Genomic DNA, 27810 nt, shown 5'->3' with positions numbered 1-27810 from the left:
AGGCGTGAGATTAAGAAGCAACGGTTCAAATGTTGGTCCAACCAGTTTATTAAAGTCCTAGCTATTTTTAGGGAAATGGGGAAGGGAAGGTAGGCGATAGAAAAAGTAGGAAATGTAAGCAAGGAGTCTTTGCAGAGAGCGAAAGAGAGTCACCACCGTGGGTCCAGCGAGGTACACAGTAGGTCCGATGATCTCAGGAACTCGTCTGATCGCCGCAGGGGATGGGAGACAGCCAGGGAGCTCCGCAGCAAGCCGGTCCCGGGGTTCTTCCGACGAAGTTTCCCCCTCAGGGAATTCTCCGTCAAAGGTGTCTTTGGGAGTTTGTCTCCAAAGTCCCCAGTTTAGCGAGGGCCTTTTATCCCCCATTTCGGTGGGGGTTTTTCTTCTTCTTAACAAACACTTCTTTGTAAAATGATTTAAAACTAACTTTTCTGACATTCCTGTCCCACAGATAAGCCAGCAAGGGTTGGAGGTCTCTGTTGCCAGACACAAGATTTACCACCTTCTGCAGGGGTCTGCTCCTCCCAGCAGCACCCCTGGAAAAGACTGCTTGTCTTGTTCCTGCTTATCTTTGCAGTCCTAAGCAGGGATGGCACGATAACACCCACCATTCACCCTCCTGGATAGTTAGCAGTTGCCTGTCAGAGTCTTATCATCAGAAAGGCCTCAGGAAAGCAAACTTTGAGACAATAAACTAAAAACAGTTCTGTCTTTCACAATGGGATAACAAGAACTTCATCTAAAACAAAGGTAACTTCTTTTTACAGGTGTGTGAAGGATTACATCATTTAATCGAGGTTATTCTGTGTCAATAAGCAGCAGTCCACAAGCATGCTGACACCAGCTATTTTTGCTCATGCATTCCACTACCCGAATTCACAGTGCAGCAGAACCTACTGCTTAGTAGCTTCTAGATACATACTTTCATAGATGTATGTTGTTGAGACATTGTATATTTTCACTTTTATATATGTAAATGCATACATATACACAAGTGCATTGCTGTGTAGATTTTATTTATTTTCACTCTTTTTTCTTTCTTAGAGTCGAGTCCAAAAGGTGCAGAGTAGAACTGTGTTTACCTTCAGACACTGGACGTACCCTGCACTTAATAGAGGACTGTGAAGGGTGGAAGTCTGCACAAACAGCCAGACTGGATGAGTTGTTATTGATAAGATATCATTCGTACTGTGACACCGCTCATGGAAAAGCGGTTACGTCCCACAGGGGTAAAGTCTATAAGGAGTTTCCTATCTGTTGGCTGAAACTGACTAAGCCTAGTGTTGGTCTGCAGGTAGATTCATGGCACTGCTGCAAAGATGGTTATGATTTGGATGGGCGGTTCGGAGAGGGCTGGGAGCAATGAACAGCCACCTCAGCGCTCGGGCTGCAGGAGGTCCTAAAGAAAGTGCTCTGCCGTTTCTTTAACAAAAGTCATCACCAGATGAAGAGCGTTTTAAAGATATTAAACCATGACAGGCTTAAGTCCACATTATCTAACCCTGTACAAACACATATCCCTCCATTGCTGCGTCTTTCTCCCTGCTGTTAAGTTGGAAACCGTGTCTGGAGGCTGAGGGGTGCGTTTGTCCGGCTCACGGCGCAGTGTCAGTGTTATCTCCCTGCTGCCCCCGCTCGCAGGCCCGTCCGGCGGGCAGCGCAGCGCAGCGCAGGGCAAGGCAGGGCAGGGCAGGGAAGAGCAGGGAAGGGCCGGGGGCCCCGCCGCGCCCCTGGGAAGGCGCTGCCCTGCGTTCTGCGCGAGGGAGGGCCGGGCTTCCCCAGTTCAGACAAGTTCTCGCCCCGCTTTTGCGGCGGGTTTTGGTGCGACACCGTCCTGACATGTTGTAACTGGTTTCCACACCCACCGCGCCTGAGAGCGACGGGAAGTACCTGCGAGGAGCCCTGCGCTGCCCTGACTCGCTGCGGCCGCAATCGCAGGAGCTGGGTACCCCGCCGGGTCGGGAAGAGCTGGGAAGAGGCGAAGTCCCCCCGCGACGCAGCGGCGCAGTAAGTGACTCTCCGTCCGCCTCCCACCCGCTCGCCCCCCTCGGGCCCGGCCCGCTCCGGCAGCGCCGCTACGGGGGACCGGGCTGGGGGCGGGCGGCCCTCGGGAAGGGCTCCCCAGGACGGCGGGGCCGGGGCAGAGCTGATGGGAGCTGAGATGCCGCCGAGCCCCGCCGGGCTCTTCTGCCCGCCTCGAGGTGGCCGTAGGTGCCACACGTGCGATGTCCCCGAGGCTGGGGCGTGCCCGAGCACGTGGCGGTGCCCGCGGAGGGCTGTTTTGCCTGAAAAGTGAACTTCCAGCCTCAAAAGTGGAGGAGTGGGAACGCTTGCGGTGTTGTTTTTGTGTTTGGTTTTGCTTGGATTTGGTGCAAGCGATGGTACAGTTGTCTGTCACCGCCTGGTGTTAGTAAATAGCGTGGTACAGTTGGTACAGTTCCTTAATGCAGTGTTTGGTGGAGGGCAGGTGCTGAACACCCGCTTGTTCCCAGAATGGCCATGCAGGCCCCAGGACAGCACCAGGCTCCCAGAACCCCAGAGACCACATGCGAAGGGGCTGGGACAAGAAATGCCCCTCTTCTGAAGTGTAGAGATGGAAACTTTAGGTAGAAACTGGCCATGTATTTGGGGAAGGGGGCTGGGGATGTCCCTAGGAGAGCACCATGGCCAGGGCCTTCCCATGGACCAGCCATGACAGCATGAAGTTGGGGCTGCTCCCCAGAGTTGCTGAGTGGGAAATATTTGAAATCCTGAGAATAATAGTTAGGCAAAGAAGTCTCTTGTCCTCGGCTCTATAGCCTGGGAGGCTGTGCTCATGGAGCCACCTCAGAGTATTCTGTTGTTTTCTGCAGTGGGCATTTCTCATTGGTTGTTTTTATGGAAGCTGGGATACTCTTAGTATCTTCCCATAAAAAACATGCTTGCTTTTCTTTTATCTTTTCTTCTTGCTGGTCTCAAGGTGGGTGATAGAGTGAGCTGGAAGTAACAGTTAAGCTTTTTTCTCAGGGTCTGAACAACAGCTTTCCTGGTAGCATTTGTGATCATGAGTCTTACAAAGCATAGGTGACATCTGCAGAGGTGGGACGATGGCTGTTGCCAGGATCCTGGATGCCTCCAGATAAGGGCCTCATTCAGCACAACTTTGCTGATAGATTTGTTTGCTCAAGGAGGATAAATCCTGATCTTTGAGGAATGAAGCTGATTGTGCAGAAGTTAGATATGGTTGAAAATGACATCAAAGCGTTCTTTTAGAGTTTTGCTTAAACCTCAGTCTCTCTGTCCAAAATATATTGATTTCATAGATATATTTTCTACAAAATTGCCTTCTAAGGAAGAAAATCCCTGATTCAATACTCCTTGTCAAATACACCTAACACTATAATTTTAATTGGAGAGTTTTCTTTTGTTTCTTCTCATGATCATGTCACGTGCTGGTGTCCTTACTTCAAAAAAAGTCCAACTAGAATTATTTGTCTTCTCTATGATTGTTTCCATGTTGACAGATTTAACATTTACTTCTTAAATAAATATATGCAGCTTTAAACTTCTTTTATAAAAAGCACCTGTAAGTCAAAGATCAGTGTCAAAGATGCTTCCTGTAAAATAACTATTTGTTTGGAAGATGCTGAGCATAAGTTATTGTATTTGCTCCATGCAACAATTAATGGTCACAAATGAACACACATTCAATCACTTTCTGCATCTGTATATGTGTTCATAACATTACATATTATACATTGCACAACTTCGCATACTAAATATAGTCCTGTTCCCTAGTGCTGTTGTCAAAGGGAGGAGAGAGAAGAAGAGAAAGGGATTTAGCCAAAGTTTTGAAATAAACACTTAGATGTCTTTCTCAACCATATATATTTGCAACCAGTGACAAAACTACTCAGAGAATATCCATTCTAAAATGTTAATGATTTCAGAAACACCTTTCATTTGCCTTAGTAAAATAAAGATTGACACTTTAATGTCATTCTAAGACTGACTGTTTTCTAGCACTGTTTGGGGTGATCCTTGTCCTGAAAGAGGAATATGTGTCCTACAAGAGGAATATGTGGGGTGCTTAGTAAAGTTATCTCTGTTAGGGTTGAGACTCTTCAGAACAACTCAGCTGGGTAATTGTGTACTTTGTACTCCTGGTAGTTTTACATTCTTTGCCTAAAATTTCTTGAGCAGCTGTTCCACCTGGTTGCTTTTCATGATACACTGATTTGAAGTTTTTAGTTTTGCAATATTTTTTAGAGTTTGACCTTTGAAATAGTCTGTTGTTGGTTTTTTTTTCTGTGCTTCATGCTTGTTTGTTCTTCTGCCACACTACCCCACAGGCTGTCATCTGCATCTGGCCAGCGTGTTTGTGGAAATGATATTGTTCCCATTCTGTGTCGTCTTTTTGACTGTAAATGAAGTGTAGAATGAAGCCCTGAGTATCTGTTGTAGGAATACATACAATTCTTGATCAGAGGAAAGCTATCAGATCCCTTTTGCTTGCTGCGTTCCTGTTCATCACAGAGAGCTTCTCTGGAAGCAGTAAGAAACACTCCTTTCCCCCAGGCTCGAAAGCAATCCTATCTGGGAAGATCTATCCTGCTACTTGGCTGGGAGACAGGATTCAAATGGGATTATTTCTTATGACATGCTGGTGCCAGCCTTAGATCTGGATTATTCTTTCTTTGTCCTTTTTTAACTTTAGACTTCCCAAGATCCTCAGAAATCTTGGTTTAATCAAACATTTCATTGCACTTCAGAATATGAGCAGTGTATGGAAGTTTTGTTTTCCATTCCTAGGTCAATGCAGCTAACCCAAGTTTCCTTTCAAGAAGATTTAAACCATTCCAGCAGACAGTAGAAAATGAATACACTGTTAACAAAAGTATCTGAAAGGACTTGATGTGAATAGAGAATTTTATTTACATGTCAGTAAATGAAACTCTGTACAACTATTCCTATTATATTGCTATACTAATAATTAGGCTTGCAAGGTAACCTAGCGTTAACTTGCAAACAATACTTTGTGTATGCTTATCATAATTATTCTGGATTCACTGGCTGTTCTTCCTACTTCTGTTGTCTTTCTCCCAACCTCCACAGTGATGCAAGGCTCATGTCCTCACACTGAGAAATGAGACACTACTACCATACATCATCTTTCTATTTCACACGACTGTAGTCATGCTATTCTTATGACATTATTTTTTTTCTGTGTTTCCTGTCTGGTGCAGAAAGTCATTGCAATTTAGGTCCTAGGCAAACTGTGGAGTTGCTGAAACTCTGTAGAGCTGCACAGTCACGAGGGAAGAAATGTTGGTCATTTGTCCTCTGTCAGCCTTAAATCCAAAACTGACATAGCAGGAACCAAGACTTTCAATCCTTGTTAAATGAAATAGAAAAAGATGGTAAGGATGAATTTTTATACCGTCAGCAATAAAGAGCTTGCTTATTATAAGTGTTCTTGAAAAAAAAAATATAAAATGGTGAGATTAAAGCAGCCGCTCCTTTTGGCAGAAGGAATGAGCAGGGTGGAAACTAGACATCAGATTGCTGATTCAGAGTTTGATCCCAGATGTGGGAGGAGACATCTTTCGGGAGTTCCTCATAAGTCACTGAAATGAGGTAGGCTGTTCCTGCTTAGGAGCAGCAAATGGATTAGATCAGCATGGGAGAATAAACAGATAAGGAGTTGGACCTGAATTACTGTAATTTCAAAGAAGACAGAGAAAAGGTATGTGTTGCATCAAATATTAGGAAACAATTGTTTTCTGAAGTGTTTCTCTCAACACTACTCTGTCAGTTGTTATTATAAAGAGACTTTTGAAACACTGCCTACAGTAGTATACTGGGATGTACTTTGTGTATGTGTTGTTGGTGCAGATCTTCAGTGTTCTGCTGTGTCTTTTAAATAGAAGACTTTCACCAAATCATTTCACATGCTTAGTATTGCCTTAAGTAGAAGAGGCTCCTTAAGTAACTTTCTAATAGTCATTTGGGAATATTCATCCCTGAGCATTTTCAAAACTCTTTGATGTTCTTGGAAGGTGTGAGAAAAAGGTGTCAGCAACATTATCAGAAAAGTATTTTGCATAATATCTGTGCGTGTGTCTGACTTAAATTGCTACAAATATTCTGATTGTTGTCTTACTTTCTTACTTTCCTTTCCTTACAGGTATATTACACCAACTTGCAAATGGAAGTTTAAGAGACTTTGTACAAAATATACGTGAAAATGGAAACCTCATCTTTGCTATCATCCCTACATGATGAATGCAGATCAGACAACTATATTGAACCTCATTACAAGGAATGGTACCGAGTAGCTATTGATGCCCTAATTGAAGGAGGTTTAGAAGCCTACAAAGAATTTCTTTCGAAAGAGAGATGTTCCGAGTTCCTTGCAGATGAGGAAATTGATTATATTTTGAACAATGTTCATAAACTTCCCCAAAACACAGTTTATTCCTCTAACAATGCCATTGATGACACCTCTTCTTCGGGAACCTACTGGCCTATTGAATCAGATGTGGAAGCTCCAAATCTTGACTTAGGTTGGCCCTACCTGATGCCTGGAATTTCTGGTGGCACAAATATCGATCTGCTTTTTCATCCACCACGAGCACAGCCTTACACCATAAAGGAAACTATTCGGAAGATGATACGAGATGCAAGAAAGGTAAACATGAAAAATACTGGGGGGTGGGGGAGGGCAGAAATAATCTAGTTGATGTTTTATCAGAAGCATTTTTCTTCCCTGGCAAGAAAAAAATTATCTGTCTGCCTACAATTTAACCTCATTTACAAGGGATCAAGGATTAGTTAAAGGAATTAATGAAGCATTATGACTGTTTTACTGTACTGCTGACCATTAGTCCATGAGAAATTTGTTGGTAATCAGCATACCATCTCTTTGACTTCACTTGAATATGCCTCAAATGACACAGTTTATCCAACTACAGGGTATAATCCTAAGGTTTCTGTCCATCAGTGGGAATATGTGCAGTGGGAATATGCACTGATTTGGTATGCTTACCTGTTGTTAGAAGAAAATAACATCTTTATGTACGTTTTGCTCATATACCTTATGGTTCTCAGCTTTTGTGATTTTGCATCCCCACTATCATCATGAAAGTTAATTGGGAGGGTATCAGAGAGATCTGAGAATAAAAGCAAACAAACAAACAGATTTGGAAATGAGTTTTATCTCTTTTCGTTACCTTACTCCATTTCTGTCTAATTTCTAACTTAGAAGAAATGCTTCTCTGAGTGTTTCTCTGCTTAGGGACTTGTGCATCTTCAGTTTCCTAAGACTCACACTGAGAAGACAGAGCACTTTATGTACAGTGCATGCACCTCTTTCTTCCTAGTGTTATATTTAACCAAAAAAAAGCAACAAAAGAAGCAAACAAAAACCCCTATATTTAAGCAGTTGAGGTGGACTCTGGGCCATGTTACCTCCCTAAACAGATGTTAAGAGGTTTCAGAAGTATTCCTAGCAAGTATACCATGCTCTCCTTTCTTCCCCATAGTAAAAGTTTATTTCTGCTCTGTAAGGGCTTTAAATCTGTAGGACATCCAACTCAAGTACCTCTGTAAACACTATATTGACTTAAACATGCGTGTAAATGTGTGCAGTAGAAGTGAATTAAAAAGGGTGTGTGGAAGGGAAGGATGCCTTTTTATGACGTCTCTCCTCTGTTTAGATAAAGCATATAATTTGTTGCCACAATAGACTTATCACTAGACCTTTTGTCATGCAATTTACAGCCTTGAATTACTGCCTGCTCTCAACACAAGGAAAAGAATTATTATTTTTTTTTCCCCTCACTGTCCCTTTTAAATTGACAGTTGTTTTCTGCTTTTGGATGCAGTAGGACTTGGCTTGGCTGGCATACTTTGATCTTTTTCAACAACTGCTGCAGAGCTACTAATGTATCTACTGGAAGGGAAAGAAGGAAAACAGAGTTAAGGCCGGCTCAGTTTAGTGAGGTCCTGAAACACGGTGAGGAAATACTGTTTCCAGTCCATTTTCACTCCTGCCTGTTTTGTTCACAGGCAATCCAGGCCATCTCCAATGGCTCTCAAGGGCTATATAGTTAAATGTCATTTTAGCTAGTATGCCTCCTCTGAATTCAGCTAGGCAGGAGAATAAAGTGTGATTCTTACCTCTTTTTCAAAAAGTATAATCTGTGTCATTTCCATGTTACAAAGAGGATATGATGTATGTGTCACTGCCAGATTACAACATCTGAAAGGCTTGTGTTGTTGATCAGTACAACCTCAGGAGCAGCAACCATAACACTGTTGATACAGTGATACAGGTTGGTTACTTCAGGAAGCAATTAAATCTAAAAGACAGAGGCTTGTTCAGCCTCTTCTGTGATATGTGTGGAAAAGTTTAAAGGATTTCAAGTAAGGTAAAGTAAGGTATTTAAAACATGCCTACAGCAGGCAAACACTTTGTAAACAGGCTAACCTACTTCTCCTAAGCCATGTATAAAAATATAGTTATATTAAACAGAGTTCTGTGTTATGTAATAGTGGAGACGTGTAGTCATATGATAATTTTCAAAGGAAGTAAAAAAGGTCACACATGAAAAAGGAAACCTGTAAAGAATAAACAAGTTATTCAGCAAGTCACATTTAACCAATACAGCTCTAAGCAAATTCTATGAGAATTTCAGCATTTTCCTGTTTTCAGTGGGAAAATAAACAGACTGTTGGAGATGAGGGTATTCATACCACCAAAACTTTAAGTACAAACCTGTGTATCTGAGTTCAGGCATTGATTTCCCTGAACTACCTTAACACTCAGTGCAGTGAGAAACCAACTCCTACGTGGACAAGTCAGAGAATGTTTCTGCACTGATTCACCCATTAAGGAAAACTATTCAACATATTTATTTGTATTTACTAGCCCAGAAATTCATAATTGGAACTAAGCTAGATGAAACCTAGACTCTTTTGAATGTTTGGAGATATATAAGGATAAGATGGCATTGTTAGTGGACTTACTTTTGACCTCTTTCATGCTTGATGCATCACAGTGTCACTCCTTAACATGATTATTACTTATGTTAATTCTGACCTTAAGAAAACATGCTGTAAACAACGTTAGGCAACTTGCTGGCTGACAGCAATTTTATCCGTACTGAAGAGGAAAACCATATGTAAGGCTATGCTACACTGTACTAAAAACTGACTATGAAAAGGTGTCGTAAGAAAATCTTGCTTCGTGATTGTATGATGTGTAGAAAAATTATGCACATCATCCTCATGCTAAGTCCAGTCAATATGACAATGGAATTTCATAACAGTGGACTGCGTACTTGTGATATATGTTTCCAAACATAGAATAGAATTTGTTGTACATAAAATGACATTACATCACAGTCTACAGTACTTCTGTGGGACAGCTACACTGTCAGAGTGAGGTTAGCAGAATGCCTCAGGTCAAACCAACTTGCCAACTAAATGGGTTTACTGTTAGTGTAACTAGACCTCATCTTCAAATGATACAGCTTGCCAACCCTGCTCCTCTGTTGACATAACTGGTGTTCATGCAAGGAGGCTGTTTGGCAGGACTGTGTCAGTTCGTGAACTGTGAGTCTTTTTCAGATGTAACTGAAGATGTAACTTTCAGATGTGTGGGGAAGAAAGCACTGTGAGGCCTGTCTGACCTTAAGGAAGGACAGACTTTTGCAAACAATCTGGTAGCCGTACTCCTTGTGTGTTTTGTAAGGTTCTGCCTTTAATCTCCGGTAGGTTTCTGGCTTCTCTGAAGCTTGAGGTGTTCCTACAGCCTGACTCATCCCAGCTGAGCTGTCTGAACCACAACTGATAATGTTTAGCAGTTTTTCCTGACAAGATTATTCATCTGAGAAATGGTATCAAGATGATTACTCATCTTTGTCAAATTAATGTGAATCTTCCTTCACTTATTATAAAGTAACAGAGATTTCAATAATGAAATGTTCTTTCCCTGTATGACTTTTAATGAGTTGCCTTAAAACTGTAAGTTGTAAAGCTTGCACACAGGTTTTACAAACATCTTGTACTGATTTCTCAAGCATGATTGACAGGGCAAGAGAATGGGGAAAGGGCAGGATAGAGCAGCACAGGGTCCTTCTGGCTGCGTGTTTTTCTCTCACTTCATTAACTGGATTCCCCTTTCCACCACTGAGACATTCCTACATACCTTAGAGAGAATACATAGCTCTGAGTCTTTTAGATTGGTGTCCAAATAAGGATCAGCTCTTCCTGGAGAGAATTCAAACCTGTTTTGTTAAGAATCATGTTGTTTGGACAACCCAAGGATTACTACTTTGCAACACAAGCCAGAAAACACTGAAAGACTTCCTTGACATACTTTTGGGATTCCTGATGGAACGTGTTAACTTGCAGGCTATCCAGTAAATATGCCACACTTTGCACTGATTTTATTGTATTCAAATAGCCTAGCAGTCTTAAACCTGGATTCATAATATCAGTGTTAGTTGTAAGACTTTTTAAAAAGGTATTTCATAAGAAGATTAAATTGAGGTTTAGATGGTTAACATATGACTATATTGGAAAATCAAAGAGAGGCAGGTGTTTCTGCTGAAGTTGGGGTTGTTAATGTTTACAAAACTTGGATCCCAGAGAAAGAATTAAGTTACAGTGTAAAAGAGTGTAACTTGTTATTAAGTCTTGCTGGACCCCCCTGTATGTAGGCCTTCAGTAAGTCTCAAAGGACTTTTCTGAGCTCTTCTGGGAACTATTGTACAAATTCTCAGTATCAATTCTGTCTTGTTTTGCAGGGTCCTGGCCCAAGTAAAGTAAACAAAAACAGTTGACTCTTTTTACAACTATGGAAAAAGAAATATAATTTCTTCTGGTTTCCTTTTTTCCCAGGTTTGTTTGATTTGGTTTGATAATTGTTTAAGGCATGAGCAAGAGGTTGCACGTAACTGAAAAAATGATCATATGCTATTGATCTTCTTGTTTGGATACATTCATAGATATAGAAATAATGATCTAGTACTAACCGTATATAAATATGAGAGAAAACTGGGCTCTATCCATGCCTATATAAAGAGTGATGCTTCCATGCAGAAAAAGACTTGTAGAATATGGGTGTGGAAGTCTGTTAAGCAATCATTTTTACTTTCTCAACAATACTCTTTGCCAACTATTTTAAATATAATTTGAACAGAGATTGGAACAATGATAGTGAGTTATGCTTGCAGCAGTGCTTATCTTAGCTCATTAACTTCAGCAGTCCAAGTAGATTAGAGAGAGGGGCTAGAATTTATCATTCATAAAAGCTTGAAAAAAATTACTGAATTCCAGGAAAGAGGTTGGTAAATGAAATAGTCATCTCACTGAAAGAAAAAAATTCTGTGCTATTTCTTGAGTCCCTGACAAATGATGGATATGGTTTTTAAGTTATCAGTTGAAGATGTCTGGAGAAAATTTTCCTTGCTAAGATATGCTACTACACAGGGACTTCAGCTGGTGTTTTAGTACCAGTGCTACATTAAAAAAATGCATTCATCATTTTCTTCTGCCCGCTTTCTGTGAAATGGGTTCCTAGTATTTGCAAACCAGAGTGTCAGTGGTGTTTAGTTTCTAGGTGAAACATGATGTTAGCCTTTTGTAGGTTCATTAGAGAGAGTAAAGTCATGTCCCAGTTTTTCTAATCATATAGGGGACATGCAACACACTGGAAGAGGATGTGTTGTGTTGTTTGTGCTCCTACTGTATGATTTGGTGTTTGTTCTTTGTTATCTGCTCAGGGCGAGTAATCATGTCAGGTATTCACCAGACTGAATTTGCCTTTGGAATTCTCACCCTTGTTTATTTACCTGCCCCCTTTGCCCCCTGCCCTGACACTGCCTGCATAAGCGCAGTCATACAAGTGATGATACATACAAAGAGAAGAGACATCAATAGGACACTCTTTGAAGTGGCCACTCAGATTTTGTAAGAGGAGTGGAAGGACTTAATAATCAAACTGTTCTTAAAACTGAAGTGTATGGAAATGCTAATTTAACTGCTAACAGGAAATATCTGAATTTGACCTGAATTTTTAACACATGGGAGAACTTTTATAACTTCTGGAGAAGAGGTTGGGATGGTTTTGAGATGTGAAAGTTTAGGAGGGCAGGGATGTAAAAGAGCACAAGCAAACACCAGAGGCCTAGGACTTCTATTAAGTGCATTTCTTCTACACCATTTCTCTATACATTATATTCATCCACAGGATCTAAAACAAAAAAGCAAGCAGAGGCTGGGGCTAGCATGGGGAGGGGGAATCTGACCAAAACCAATGTAATCAGTTGAGGAATTTTTGCTCACAGGTTTCTGTCAAGTCAAAGGTTTGCAGGTCTCTTCACCAGATCTGATGCTTGTGTTCTCTCTTAAAAGGCACAGTGAACTGATTGATAGGCATTGCCTTTTTATGTCACAGCTGTGCTAATGCACTATCAAAATACTTTACATCTATGATGGATTTAAAAATAAAATAAAGAAAAGCAAAGATCAGCTCTTACAGATAGCCGTATTTATTAATGTCTGCCTAGTATATGAGAAGTAAGCATACACATATGTTTTGTAGCAGTATTTTTGTCAGTGAAAACAAAAGAGTGCTATTAAAAACTCATTTATACTTCTTGTACATTCTGTAAAGTGTTCTTTAGGCATATTCAGTAATACCTTTGTACTACAATGTGCTGAAGTGATTATATGTAACAATTTGCTACAAATACAAAACTGATGACATAAAGTGATACTGCCCAGGCAAAATGGTACTTCTAGTTGCTAGTCCAGCGGATTTGGGGGTTGCTTATCTATTTTTCTTCTTTTCAAAAGAAAACTGATACCCATGTTGAAGCTATTTTTGTTCTTCTGAATTTTTATCCTCAAGAAATCTGAGTTTTCACAAGTTTTTCAGCCAGGGAACAATCTTGCCTGAAGAACTACAGGCTTAATTGGTTCACATTCAGTATTGCCATCAGCCTTTTTTTGATCTCTTAGCATAGTGTTTTATCTCGAAGAACTTTCCAACATAGACAGTGGTGCTCTGAGGAATGGAGAACACATTTTGGGCAATTTTAATCTTTAAATTCATTTGTCATGTATCAGAATTTGACAACTCAAATGCTGTACTACCTATTAATGTATTTTAAAGGAGCAGTATAGATTCTACCCTGTTGCAGGAGTGTTTCTGTAGTACAGTAGAGTAGAAACTACATGGAACGTGGAGATCTGCTGACGCAAAGGAAAACAGTCTTGAAGCACAAAAACCTGCTAGCTGCTGTCAGAATTTCCCATTCTCCTGTTCAGAAGCGGGGGTGAATGCCACTGCGTTGTTTGTATTTAGTTTCTTAATACAAGTGTGTACTTCACTTGTAGTTATTCCAGAACAGCTTGCTGGTAGTTGTGTTATTTTCCCCATGGAGTAGTACAAGGCACTGTAATAACTGAACTACACTTTAGAATTCACCTCTCCAAAACAAGTGCAGACTTTTTCAATGAAATCAGTGTGACCACGATTTTCCCTTTGGCCTTCTGTGTAGTTACTATTTCCTAATAAACAGGTGATATTCTGTACAACCAAAATTAAAGTCAGCATGACAGACCTCAGAAAGCTTTTGTGCTTTGAATTCCTATCCTGATTTACCTTACCTAGAGAGGTAAGTGAGGGCTGTCAGAGCAATCACATGCTGTAACTGGGGTTGAGCTCGTCACTTGAGTTCCTACTGCCATCCATAAAATGACTCACCTTAATACAGCTGTTCAAAATAAATAATTGCAAGGTCTGGCTACAGCTTGCTTCAAAGTTAACAATTTTCCTGTACATTGTCCACTCAGTAGTAAGCCTGTTGAATTTACAGTAGTATTATTTATGAATGTAGCTATCTCTGTTGCTCTTGCCTTTGGTATCTGTTTCCCATTTGCTGTGTATTTGTTTTCTTAAGCTGTTAACATTGTTATGTTTTGCCTTAAGTCTGTATCCTATACAGCTGACTGACATCTTAGTGTTCCTGATTAGCAGAAATGTCACTGCCACAGTGGATTCAGAATTTATATGCTCTCCTTTATCCTTAGCGATCAAAGAATATGACCAAAGTGTTTACAGTTTTGTAGATGAGAATATCAAGCCACAAAGGCATTGAATTATTATATATCATAGTTCAAAACGAGACAATTATAAATCAAAAGCCAAAGACCAATATACATTAGCAAACAGAGCAAGTAGGGGGTAGATAACAAATTTGTTATTTTCTCATCTCTGTAGGTTTGGTTGATAAAAAATCATAATTATGCATTTAGTGTTATAGCTATGAAAACTAATGTCTGAGGAACTTCAGTACTGTTCCAGACGTGTTTGCATTAGTATATGACAGTAGCTTTGTACTGCTTACTTTTCAAATATGTATTTAAAAGCGTAAAGGTCTTTCTTATCTTCAGATAAAGAGGGTGTTTCTTCAAGACACACATGGGCTGTTCTCATACTTAAGGTAAGAGCAGATAGCCTTAACTAGTTATGTCTCAGTCTGGAGCACTTGCTAGAAGATTCAAGGCATAAGAGAACTAGAACTAATTCCTCAAACTCAGACTCTGCTGTGACCCTTGCCCTCACAGCCAGGCATGTGGGCACAGAGCTGCCTCCAGAAAGCTTTGGTGGGGTGCCTTTTATCCAGAGATTTTGCTAACTACAGCACCAGATCTCCTCAGGCCTTTTTGCTTCTGCAAGCGCTCTGCTGTGAGAGATGAAGCCCTGATAAGGTAATGTGAGAAGTTCTGTGCTGTATCTCTCAGAGATGAAAAGAGAACTTTGATATCTGCTTCATCCACTAGCAGTCAGGCTAGAACAGAAGCACAAGGCTGTGTGCTCAGGTGGCCAAACGGGTGTGCCTTCAGTTCAAACAGCAGGTGTAACATCTCTGCCTCATTTTCATGCTGTTTCCTGGAGCTGCAGGCACTCTTTCCCAAGCAGGCCGCACTTCAGCTCAATAAACTTCCTTTATGGGTTAAGCACTAGGTAAGCACTAGACATCACCTTTTAATTCAGGTGAATCTGAGTGGCATCTGCCTGCAGAAGGTATTGCAGTTAGTGTTTTCCTACTAGGCTTTTGATGCTCAGTATGGCAGACATAAACAAGGATAAGGTGGAATAACCAGCAGAGAGAAAAGCAGGTTCCTGCTGATCCTCTGTGGGACCTTCCCAAGCAGTAGCAGAGCTACCTGCCTGCACATTACAGACACTATGCACAGACCTTTTTAAGCCATGCAGAATTTACTGCTAGGGGACAGCACCTCCTGATCAGAACCACTGGGGACAGCAGTGACAGTAGAACTGATGTCACTCAAGTGCCAGGGACAAATTGCCAGTCAGCAGAACTGGGGCTCCAGCCAGCAGCTTAAGTAACAATAATATCTGAGGCTGTTAACTCTTCTGATAGTAGTTCCTTGTTGCTGCTTAATGGTACATAGCACACAAACAGAATAATTGCCTGAAATGTCACTGTCAAGGCTGTGGTTTGTTTGTTTGTTTGTTTTTCGTGTTTTTCTTTTTAGTTTTTCATAATAGGCAGTAGATGTGACTGCACAATGACTTTGATAGAGGTCAGTAACCTGTCATTTCTGGAGATAGGTCTAAAAATATCATTCAGCTCTTCCATGTGCGCTAAAACAAATATACAGAAAGCTGCTTTAAAATGTAACAAAAGCTCTATTTTGCTCAGAGGAAATACTTTCAAAATAGGAAAAATAAGCATAGAGATGAAGTTGGGAATTTATGACTGATACTTCTATTTGCTTTTTTATTTGCAGTCACTTTGTTTCATCTCTTAGTTCTGTGTGATCATATTATATTAATGACTAGAATTAAATAATGCTGAAATAGTTATTTTTGTGGTGATATCACTATCTATTTTGTTCATGAATTTCAGGCTTATTGAATTATGATGACAGTCACTTGAGCTGGAAGTCATATTAGTGAGATGATTTGATTTCTTATGCACAATTTAAATGTAGTGATGGAGGTGCAGGCTTGATGTGAAGTGCTGCTATACAGCAATGCAGGCTCTTGATGCAGGAACTCTGTCCTGATTAGGGGCTTGTTCCGCTCGGTCATGTATCAGTCAGGCATGACTCCATGGGGATCAGCATCAAATTGATAGAAATAAGGCATGCTTCATGCATTCAGGGGCATTTGCACTGGACATTGTGAATAATTTCTTCATGGAGAGGTGGTCACACCTTAGAATAGACTGCCCAGGGAAGTGATAGATTCCCTATCCATGGAGGCTTTTCGGAGTGTGGACATGGGAGTGAGAGACACAGCTTAGGGATGGGACTCAGTAAGTCAGGCTGATGGTGGGACTTGATGATCACAAAGATCTTTTCAAACCCAAGAAATTCTCTGATTCTGTGATTTTGTGCATGGGGTCTGTAATGTGCAGACATTTCTGCTCTCATCCCTGATCTCATGTAGTACACGGCCTCAGTCATTCCACCCCATCTTCTGTCTTCCCTGATGTATGAAATACCAATATTTAGTATGATAATCCTTTCAGATTGCTAGTCAAATCACTTTGTTTTATTGGCAAGTTTCTGAATATTCATTATCAATCATAGGTCCAAAAGATTAGAGTGGTTATTGCCTGGCTAGGGCCATCTTACTCATCCTCTCTTTTACTTTGCAGTAAGCTGAAATTTTAAATGTTGTTTTCTAATTTTACTGGAGCAAGGGTGAAATTTAGAGATCAAGCTGTGTCAGAAACTACAATAGACTCATTACAAAAATGGATTACATACACAGTTTGTCTCATTTTTCAGACAAGTTGAAAAATGTTTTACAGGCATTTCTTCTTGAAGCAAAATTAGATCCCTTATCCTGAAAGGTTTAAAACACTTTAATTTATGTACATGAGAAGTTCCATTAACTTAACAAGCATATGGGATTGCAGAATTGACACCTACAGATCTTAACAGTTTATCATTACGAATCATGTTTTAAATATTTGAATTATCCATTTCTATTAAATAGTGCCACAGTAAACTTGTAATACAAAATGAACATACATCTTTAGTTGATTTCATCCACGGATCAACTAAAAAGATTTGTGCGCCTCCAACCTGTTGTGCTTTAACCCAGCAGGTGGCTGAGCACTGCACAGTCACTCACCTTCTTCCCCCAGTGAGTAGGGGACAGAGCTGGGAGAACGCCAGAACTTGTGGGTTGAGATAGATGGTTTAGTATGACAGGAAATAATGGGAAAATAATAATATATATTTACAAAACAAGTGATGCACAGTGCAATTGCTCACCACCCACTGATCGATGCCCAGCCAGTCCCCAAGCAGCAGCAGCCCTCCCAGCCAACTCCTCCCTCAGTTTTATTGTTCAGCATGACGCCACATAGTTTGGGATGTACCTTTGGCCAGCTGATGTCAGTTACCCCTGTTCTGCCCCTGAAACCAGGGCATAAGTAAACTGCTTTCCTTTTTAAAAACTGTAAATTGTAACTGAATTGAATATCTGAATATCTGAAATCCAAACAAGACAGTGAAAGAGGTGGAAGATTTTTCCCTCTCCAAATGCTATCTCATCACTCAGTTGTTCTTTACTGTTTGAGGCATGCATGGAACATATTCCATAGTGTCTATCCCAAAGGAATGGATACACATGTGAATGTTGCAGAAAATAAAAACACCAGTTCTTAGAACAAGACAAATTTCTCATGATGCAGAAAGAGCAAACATTGGTTTTGCTTATCTGGGCAAAAATCATTTTTTCTCTAACTTACTTTGACTTGCCTGAACTGAAATTATTGAGTTCTCTGCTAACAAACCTGAAGAGCTTGTTCTTGGGACAGAGACTTTGTTATTTTCTGCCACACGGCACATGCTTGTTCTACTCACACACAAGGAAAATTCCATAGATTCCATAGAGGAGTTTCTCAGTGTGTACTCTGAGACTTTTGAAATGATTGCCCAATCTGTATTAGAAACATACATACTTTTTCATGCAAGCTGGTATGCAAGCAAGAAGAATGAAAGAAAAAGCAATAAGATCTGATCATCTGGAATTTAGCTGTTGAGATAGAAATGTCTAAAATAGTTTCTAGGTTTGGGCTTTTTAAAATATTTCATATACTTAAATATTTAGAAAAAAAATACCTTGATAAATACTTTAATGGACTATTATGACACTGTGCCCGTATTAACAGTGTGTACATAGATGTATTTGTTCTGAATTTTGTTAGGGTGGTTTCAAAAATCTTTGGGGTGAGAATTTCAATATTTGCTAAATTTCATAGAGATGTTGCTTATATTTTCAGAGGAGGTGTCTTGCTGCATTAATGATATAAAATAGTCCCTTGAGATAAAAAATAAAAGAAAAAGCGTATCAGTTGAATATATTATCATTCATTAGTTCATAACACAGCTGTCTGTGTTGAAGATAGTAGACTATAAATAACAGAAATAGAGATGTTTTGAAAAAGGAAAGCTCTAATTTCTGAAATTTATAATAATAGTATTTAATTACGGAAATTGAAGTTACCAATCTGAGTTGTGTATCTCAAACATGAATTAGGTGATGATCTTTGACAGACTGTTTTCCATAAACTGTAATTATTTTTAAAAGAACACAAAGAACTAGATATATAAAGATTTTATTTCTGTATTTCTAGCAAAGTACATTGACTGAAATTTTCTAGCAGCACAATTTTATAATGTTATGTGATATGAAATTATTGTAATGAATGAGAAATAGAATGTTGTGGTGTTTTAATTGCTAATGCAGAAAGCTCCCTGACTTGATTTAAAGACACTTAAAGCGACAACAACATTCTATTTGGTGCATTTCATTTCACACTGATGTTCACACTGAGGTTCTAGTTTTAAAAAACAAAATGAAACGTACTCAAAACTGCTTGTTTTCACACCCTTTGTATGGGACCCGTGGAGTTTAATGTATGCAAAAAGAAATGGATTGAGGTATAAGCAGAATTTTTCCTTGCTCAACAGACTTGGTTTTGGCCGACTTGTTGAGTGATCTTAACTGGATATGAGTAGGTGACAAAATTTTGGAGAACTCTTTACAGTTCTGAGTTACAGTATAAATACATTGAATCATATTTTTGCATCATAGTGTATATATTTTTCATTAGCTATGAATAAAGTCTGTGGCAACTGGAATGTGAATCATGAGCATGGATGTATTCTGGTCTGGTTCTTAAATTGCTTCTTCATAGGTCTTGGTGGGATTTTAGTCTGAAACAGTAAAACAAAACAAACTGCTACAAACTACGTAAACCCAATAGAGGAGATCTGTTTACCTGTAAAAGATGGGGAAAAAAGTGATGTTAAATGATCTTCAAACAAAGAGTGTAAACATGTTCTACAGTGTTTATGTCAGTGGGCATTCACACACACACTCTGGAATTTCTCTGGAAAGCTGACTATCAGCAGTGGCCTCAACTAGCAGTGTGCTACGTGGCCTGAAATGTGGAGTGCTTTGAGCATGACGTCGCTGAAAGTCCTTTCATGGTAATTATTAACATATTTAGCTAAATTAATGCATTTAGCTAAATTAAAGCTGACGATGGCATGTCACTTAGGACATTTTTAATTAATTTCAAAGTCACAGCTAGTTCTGAAGGTCAGCAGGCTTCCCAGGAAGGATTTCAGTATTAATATATTACACCATCTCCTTCGGATTTGCTAAAAACAACAGAACCAAGAAAACCTCAAATTAAATATTCCATTTATTTCCAAGTTGCCAGGTGTTCACTGATGGTCTTTCGAGGTCCCCTCTAATTGCTGACATTCTGTGATTCTGATTCTGTGATGTTGAGGATCATTCAGCAGCTTCTTCTGACTTGCTCATTCTCAGGCAGGCTTTTGGGTGCCTTGTGGGTGACATCTGAAGGGCAGTGAATCTTTGCCCCTGCATTCAGTTCGGTTTGCTGTGGTACAGAGACAAATCCCAGTGGTAAGGCTTTAATTTTGAGCTCATTCATGTAGACATGATCTTCCCCAATGATCTGGTCTCAATTCTGATATTTTAATTATTCTGATAGTTTTTATATGCAGCTTTTTGATCTTAGGCAGCTGTTTGAACATGTTCTCTCCATGGGCCATGCCATTGCTTTTCTTTTCAGATATAATTTCCTAATTGATTTGGTTGGAAGTTATTTTGGAAAAAAGCTGCATAAACACACTCCTGTTGTCAATATTTGTGTCCATTGGAATCTCACCAGATCTTATCCTATCTCTGCATCCATTTCCAGGCTGCAAAATCAGCTGATGTTGATAAGAGTAACAGATTCATGAATTTTGACTCAAGAAGAGACTGTTACAATAATGAAATCTGTCTGCCTGTATAGCACAAGCCTTAATGCACCTTCGAAGAACTGATCCTAAGAGTACATCCGACCTCAGAACATGTGGTCCCAGCCTCGTGGTTAGCACTGGGGATCTAACCCATAATTTCTCAGAGACCGGGTATTTGGTACTATTCCTTTTCTCTAAATCATGAAATTTGCTTGGAGAAAGCCATTCTATAAGTCCAGGCCTGCCATGCCTGAGCTTTGTGCCTGAGCATCTCATCATCTGACGTGACAGTGAGCCAAAGGGCAAAGAGGATTGCAAATGGCAGACCAGGGAGCCCAGTTGGGCTCTGCAGCTGCACGGCTGCAGGAACTGTATTGACAGGGACTGGGATGCTCAGCATCACTGTAAATGCAAGCCATTAGGCTCTGAGAATTTGTATACATGGAACGGTCAAGTGCAGAAGCAGATTCCCAAGAAACTGGGTGGTTCACCTCACCAGAACTCAGCGTTAGCGTGACCAGGCTGCTTCCAGCTCCACAAGTAATGAGCCAGGGCTGACTCAGATGTCCCTGCACAGAACAGCGGTGTGACACGCACACACACACCCTGTCCATTTGTGGTTTCCCAGATAAAAGTAGATGTAATAGTGTTATTCCCACATTTATGAAGCGGTTTGAGCTTTACATATGAAAAGCTTTCAATAGGTACTTAAGTGTTATTGCAAGTAATTTAAGAGGAATTCAAAAAGCTGCTCATTTTTCTAGTAGATTTGCTAAGTCTTTTATGGCAGAAAAGTAGGTGACTTCAATAAGTTTTAATTTTATAGGTATGTAGAGAATGATTTAGAAGGCTGTAAATATTAAAAATGTATTCCTATGCTAATATCCTCTAGAATTAGCTAAAATGCTAGAGTGGTTTCTTAGTTCCATGCAAACATGTTTTACATTAAAAAAAAAAAAAAGAAAGAAAAATGAGAAACATAGGTGTAGAACTTGCAAGAGTGGCAAACAAATTCCTTTTGGGACACAAACTTCCCATTTATCTTCAGGCAAATTATTTAGACTTTTTCAGAAGTTTATGTTCTCTCATACCACAGAAGTTAAACATATAAGTTCTCATCTATAAATGTTAATATTAGCTTAGAGTAATTTGTGAAGACGTGCAAAGTATGGGGCACTCATACACTCATACTGGGGATAGCAAGCACAACATTGAGAGCTTAATCTGGAATCCACCTGCCCAAGGGTTTGTAATAATTGTTCTTGCCCATAAGGTTGTTTGGTTTTTTAGCACTTAAGCAGAAATCCTTCAGTCTTATCCAAATAAAATGGGGAGGACTCTTCACTCCCCTATTTCTGGACCATGTTCTGCCATTTCTTTCTGGCACATTATTCCTTCCATGTTGATGCCAGGCACAAGAAAATAACTGTTGTTCTCTGGAAATACTGTTTTTTATTTAGGCTGCATTTCAGCATGTGCTTAGTCATAGAATCATAGAATCACCAAGGTTGGAAAAGATCATCCAGTCTAACTGTTCACCTATTAGCAATACCTCCCACTAAAGTGATAGTCATATAAACGTCAGGAAAATCTTACCTGTCGCATGCCCAACACTTCCACTGCAAAAAACAAACAACAAAAACACCCAGTTTTGCCTGAATTAAGATAATATAGATCATATTTTTTATCACTCATAAAAGTCAAGAATATTTTCAAGTACCACCTACTGCTCATGATTGACCAAAATAATGCACTGCGTGAAAGATTCCTACCTGAAAGCTGTGCCTCAGAGCTGTAGTACATGCAGATGTACCAGCACCTGGCAGCAACTTCAGAACATGGGAAGGCTCTTAATAGCTGTAAGCATTTTTACATCAGCAAGAATCATAGAATGGCCTGAGTTTAAAAGGACCACAATGATCACTCAGTTTCAACCCACTGCCACAAGCAGGGTCACCAACCAGCAGATCAGGCTGCCCAGAGCCACATCCAGCCTGGCCTTGAATGCCTCCAGGGATGGGGCATCCACAGCCTCCTTGGGCAACCTGTTCCAGTGCATCACCACCCTCTGAGTGAAAAACTTCTTCCTAATATCTAAGCTAAACCTCCCCTGTCTCAGATTAAAACCATTCCCCTTGTCCTATCACTATCCACCCTCATAAACAGCTGTTCCCCCTTCTGTTTATATGCTCCCTTCAAGTATTGGAAGACTACAGTGAGGTCTTTCCAATCTAAACAAGCCCAGTTCCCTCAACCTTTCCTCACAGGAGAGGTGTTCCAGCCTTCTGATCATCTTAGTGACTCTCCTCTGGACGTACTCCAAAAGCTCCACGTCCTTCCTGTGCTGGGGGCCTCATGCCTGGATGCAGTACTACAGATGGGGCCTGACAAGAGCTGAGTAGAGGGGGACAGTCACCTCCCTCTCCCTGCTGGCCACAAGGAAAGGAGAAAAGCTGCATCTTATTACATCAGAAACAAGTGCTGTTTTTTCCCACACTTTTATATATATATAGGAAGGAAAGAGGCAAACATTTGAATATGTCTTTTTTAGTCAGTGTAAGTGCACACACAAACTGTTGTAGAAAATGTGATTTTTAGCAGTGCATATGCAGAGAATGCACAGCAGCCTGGTGCAGAGAGCCCTACTGGCATGAATTTGTGAGTTACTCAAGGGAAGCTCTTTTTTCAGATCAGAGAGGCACTTCATTAAGAAAAAATGTTTATATGAAAAGTACTAGTTTGCATCAAAAGGCGATTACTTTCCAAAGTGTTCTTGGAATAAATTTTTCACCTCTCCTCCATCAGGGTATTCCAGGTTCTCATCTTTATCCATATTTCAACACCAGTCAAGTAGTATGTTATGCTATTTATCATGCTTTGCACATTTTTCAAGAGAAAAGTTTCCACCTGAACATAGCTTAATGTAAGTTCCTGGGTGGCTTATTCAGTGGTGTTTCTGCTCTTGTTCCCTACAGTTCAGAAAGTGCTTCTGTTTTTGCTATCAACGCAAGCCAGTTGTTTCTATGTCTTCCCTACCTTTCATGTTTACATGCACATGAAGTATGTATCTGTTCAGCACAGGAATGTTTTGGAGCTGCAAACTGGTGCAGATATGCAGCTGATCTTTCAAAGAAAGCTGTTGTGGAAAGATCCTGAAGAGCTGCAGGAGGTGCCAAGATTGTTTTTCATCCCCTACTTCTATATCCTGGTGTCTTCTATGGCAGAAGAAAAGACTGCTTTGCCCTAGCAAAAGATTTGCTTTTCTTGCAGACGTTCATTGCAGAAGTTCATCATGCTTCAGACTGAGATCCCGGATTATTGCTACTCAAATGCATGTGTGAGAAGGAGTATAGTTGGCACTGAGTGCACATCTGGAGGAGTGTTATTTAGGAAGGAGAATGGTCTCGTGTACATGATGCTGTAGAATGGAAGGCTTCTGATAGCCTGTTTCTTTTATAGCCATTAATAATAGCACTGCATTATTTACAATAATGGTCACTAGTTCAAGTGAGTATGAAGGGTTTGGCTAATTGCACATTGATAACTCATTTATTTTAATAACTGTTCTGTGCTGCCTATTCAAACACAAATGAGTGCTTCACATCGTCCCTCTGAGGATGAGAAAAATGAGAGTAGACTGTGAGCAAAAAGTCTCCTTGCCTGCCCATGGCTGAAAGTGCATCCTGAAAGTAGCCTATGACTCTGATGTAGGAAAATATTGTAAAACACACTGATTAAACTTGTAAAGATTATAAATAAACTTTTACATTTAAATTAACAGACCAGATCTTAAAGATGGAGCATTGTGGCTACTTGATCTGTTTATGCCAGAAAGGCCAAAAAATATCTCCTATTATTTTGCATTATTATGATACCAAATTGCAAATGATTAATTAATATTTGTCCTGTGGACTTGCTGAGGACCTGTGTGCATATCAGTGAAAGCTGATGCATATACCGGGAAACAAAGAAAGCCACAAAGATCACTATTAAGCTATTTGGCTTTTCTGACAAAGATTCAAAATTGAGCCTACACTGAGACCAAAAGATCAGTTTAGAAAAAGGCCTCGCAGAAATAAATAAGAAAGGGTTTTCTTTTTTTTTCAACTTGTTTCTGTTGCAGTTCAACCACAGTAGGCAGCTCGGCACCACCCAGCTGCTTGCTAGGGAAAGAAGGTAAGGGTGTGAGGACTCATGGGTTGAAATAAAGACAGGTTACTGGGGAAAGCAAAGTCCATGCATGCAAAAGCAAACTAAACCAAGGAGTTAATTTACTGCTTCCCTTACAGCTGACAGATGTTCAGCCACTCGCAGGAAAACAGGGCTCAGCACTCCTAATGGTTTATTGGGAACACAGTCACTTTCACTCTGAAAAGCCTTCCTCCTTCTTTCCCCCAGTTATATTGAACAGCATGAAACCACATGCTATGGGATATTCCTTTGCCCAGCCCCAGTTCTGTCCCCTTCCAGCTCTTTGTGCACCCTCGGCTGTTTGCTGGCAGGGCAGTGTGATAAACCAAGACTTCCTTGTCTCTGTACAGCTCTGCAATAACTAAAACATCGATGTGTCATTACTGCTACTTTAATCAAAAATGCAAAATATAGCAGCATACCAGCATCTACAAATGAAATTATCTCAGCCCAAACCATGCCAGTTTCCTTTCTTATCTATTGACTGGACGCTCCCTCAAATGTCTCATTCTCTTCAGAAGGTTTGCCTTTAGGCAAGAATCACCATATTTGTCTTAAAAACTTATCAGAAGATTTCAAAACTAAAATAGCTTTTTAAAATACAGTATTTTAAAAAATAGCATTATTATTATTATCACTATTTTAACTAATAGTAATTTTAATTGCTATTCCTCTTTTTTTTTTTTTTTTTCTTCTCATTTATTTAATTGCTGTGCTTGATCAAGAAATTAAATCTTGTTGGCTACTGAAGTTCCTATTTGCTATCTATATTCTCCAGGGTCTGCAAGGGTTCTAGAACTGTTTATCTGCTTCATTTGTTTGCTCCATTGGAGGTTTGAGCTTTTTTTACTTAAATTACTTCCCTACTATTTCAGACATCTTGCTCCATTTGGTAATATTTAAATTCAATTATTTTCCCTAAAAAGCTACATATAATTACTTACTAACTAGATTAATCTTATCTTAGGACGTTCTACTGAAGCTTTCATGCTAGTCTACAATTATTTTCCCATTTTCATCTGATCTGTAATAAATAGTCAGGAATGCCAGGGTAATGGATTTCACCTGAGGATCTCAACGTGCTTTGCAGACAATAATTAATTAGTTTCACAAACTGTCTTTAAAATAGGTGACATTGAGATGTAGGCAGTCAGCATGTGGTCGTTAAGAAAATGTTGCACCATTAACTGTGGCTGTTCTATAAGTAGGTGGCACAATGAGTTTCTCCCTGATTGCAGTGGAGGTTCCTAAAGCAGAACAAAGGAGAGCTGATATCTACTCAGTAAAACCCTGTTAAAGAAAATAAATGGTTAAAGAAATCTGTCTGGCTGTTTCTTTACCTGGTGCTCTGGTGTAAGGATGTGTCATGCAGTTGTATGCTAGTCTGTAATATATATTGCAAAATGCTGATCTGATGCCACTGTTCTTGCTTTCTTTAAATGTTGCCATTGGTGTTTATGCAGGGATAGTAATTTTACTTATCAAGGCATTTTATTGGGTCATGTAGCCGAAGGAGAAAAATTTAAAGATGACTATGTAGGATATATGTACAGGATGAACAGAGAATTTTGTTAGTTAAGCCCTCAGGAAGCTTGTCAGTAATCATTCTCTTCTATTTGTTCAGGAGGATCAATGACTTTCCTTCTTACTAGCCTATAACTGACGTGTCACCAGTAAATTCAGTTTCAACTGTCAGTATTTCTTGTTTTCGCTGCCATATTACTACTTGAATGGTGCTTCTTAAACAGAATTTGATCCTTGAAATTTGTGAGAGAAGGGAAGGGAAGAGAGAACAATGGGAAGGAGGCGGGGGAACTGAAAGTAGGCCATAAAATCTGTAAGTTATAATGATTTTTCTTGCATTATTATGAAAATATTTAATGTCTAAAAATACTTCTGTCCTGTCATAATGTTCTCCCGGAACAACTGCTTTTAACTTCTGTCCATTAACCAGTTAGCCCCTAAATGTATACTTACAGTGTCTGTCATTGATGTTTTAATCTAATAGATGAAGTTGAATTCAAAAGCCATAATCTTCAAAAAGGATGAAATCCGCAGTATTTGAAATGGCATTTTCTTCACTCACCCTTCCCTGAATCTATTGAGTAGTCTTTATTTCTGTGTTTATTGAATCTTGCTTTGGTTTTCTGACCAGATGTCAGGCCAGACAACCACCCTGGGCATTGAACTGTCTTTGAACACTGAGCATGAAAGGCTATTTCAGTGTTGTGGGATCTCCTTGATACTCAGCTGTATATTAAGCACTAGGGAATTCCCTTTTTTAGGTGTAAGCTACCCAGATCTTCTAACTGCAGTTACTGTCAAAATTGCTAAAGGATGGTACTGTACCATATTGACTCCATGAAACAAGAACATCCGCTGAGAATTACTTTTTCCACTTTCATGCTACCTTTGATATACAGTAAACTAAGGGAGGTTTTTAACCAGAATTCGTTCTCCTATCAGTTGTGGTTCTGTGGACATCTAATAATGTCTAGCAAAAGGACTTCCTTTCCAGTTTTATTCCTGATTTTCTTCCACATTTCTCTCCCAGACACTTTCACCAGCAGTTTTCCATAGGATTATGAAATTCACCTTTTGGAAGAAGAGGTTTTGAGTAACTACAGGTGGCTAACCTCCAACAACTAATTATATAATTATGAATTGTTTCTCAGTATTAAGTATAATCAGGTAATGGTCACTGGTGTTTAGACTTCCATTAATTTGAAATACAGCAATTAGATATATTTCTTTAATTGTGTACTGAGAACCAAAATAGGTTTGTTTTCTTTTGGAAAGTTTGCAAGTCCATCACAAAAGTATGATTTTTATTTTTTTTTTCTGCATACTAAGAATGTTTGGTAGACCATCACCAAGATATTCTTGCAGACTGTAGTTAACATACTGCATATATGCATTCAAAGTCTGAACTGCAAGCAAGTCTGAAACGCGTCAAGTTTACATCCTGACTTGAGTTGACCAAAATCTCTCTGCTCTTAGAAACATTTTCAAAAAGGCATTGTTTTTGAAACTCCGAAATGATGAACACTGCACAATTCTTGCACAAGAGAATTTCAAAGCAAAATTATTCTTCTCGGTCTAGAAAAGTTTGTCTGAATCATCTCTTCTTCCTAAATCTGCCTCTAACTAAGGACAGTCTTTGTATCCAAGTGTTTAATTAATAACTGCCAGCAAAGCTGTCTACTCTGAAGTAATGTTGCTTGTTTTAATAGGTTATAGTCTACAGCCTGTAAATGTTCATTGAAACTATGGCTTTCGGTACCTTGTCTACTT

General features: G+C 39.6%; 1 protein-coding gene across 2 annotated transcripts in view; it reads left to right on the top strand.

Annotated features, from left to right (window-relative positions):
- The first annotated feature begins 1613 nt into the window (after positions 1–1613).
- FAM83B (family with sequence similarity 83 member B) overlaps positions 1614–27810 on the top strand; it is a 51368-nt gene continuing 25171 nt past the window's right edge. The window contains exons 1-2 of one of the 2 annotated variants that reach the window (XM_015859222.2): positions 1614–2007; positions 6167–6670. In XM_015859222.2, coding sequence (XP_015714708.1) covers positions 6227–6670 — 444 coding nt within the window. In that variant the 5' untranslated portion in view covers positions 1614–2007; positions 6167–6226. Of the gene's footprint in view, positions 2008–5109; positions 5400–6166; positions 6671–27810 lie in introns of those variants that run through there. The other variant, XM_015859224.2, reaches the window with a different exon arrangement.

The sequence above is a fragment of the Coturnix japonica genome, chromosome 3 (genome assembly GCF_001577835.2).
Source record: "Coturnix japonica isolate 7356 chromosome 3, Coturnix japonica 2.1, whole genome shotgun sequence".
Lineage (NCBI taxonomy): Eukaryota > Metazoa > Chordata > Aves > Galliformes > Phasianidae > Coturnix > Coturnix japonica.
Note: the sequence above shows the minus strand (reverse complement) of the source record. Positions and strands in the feature narration are given on the sequence as shown.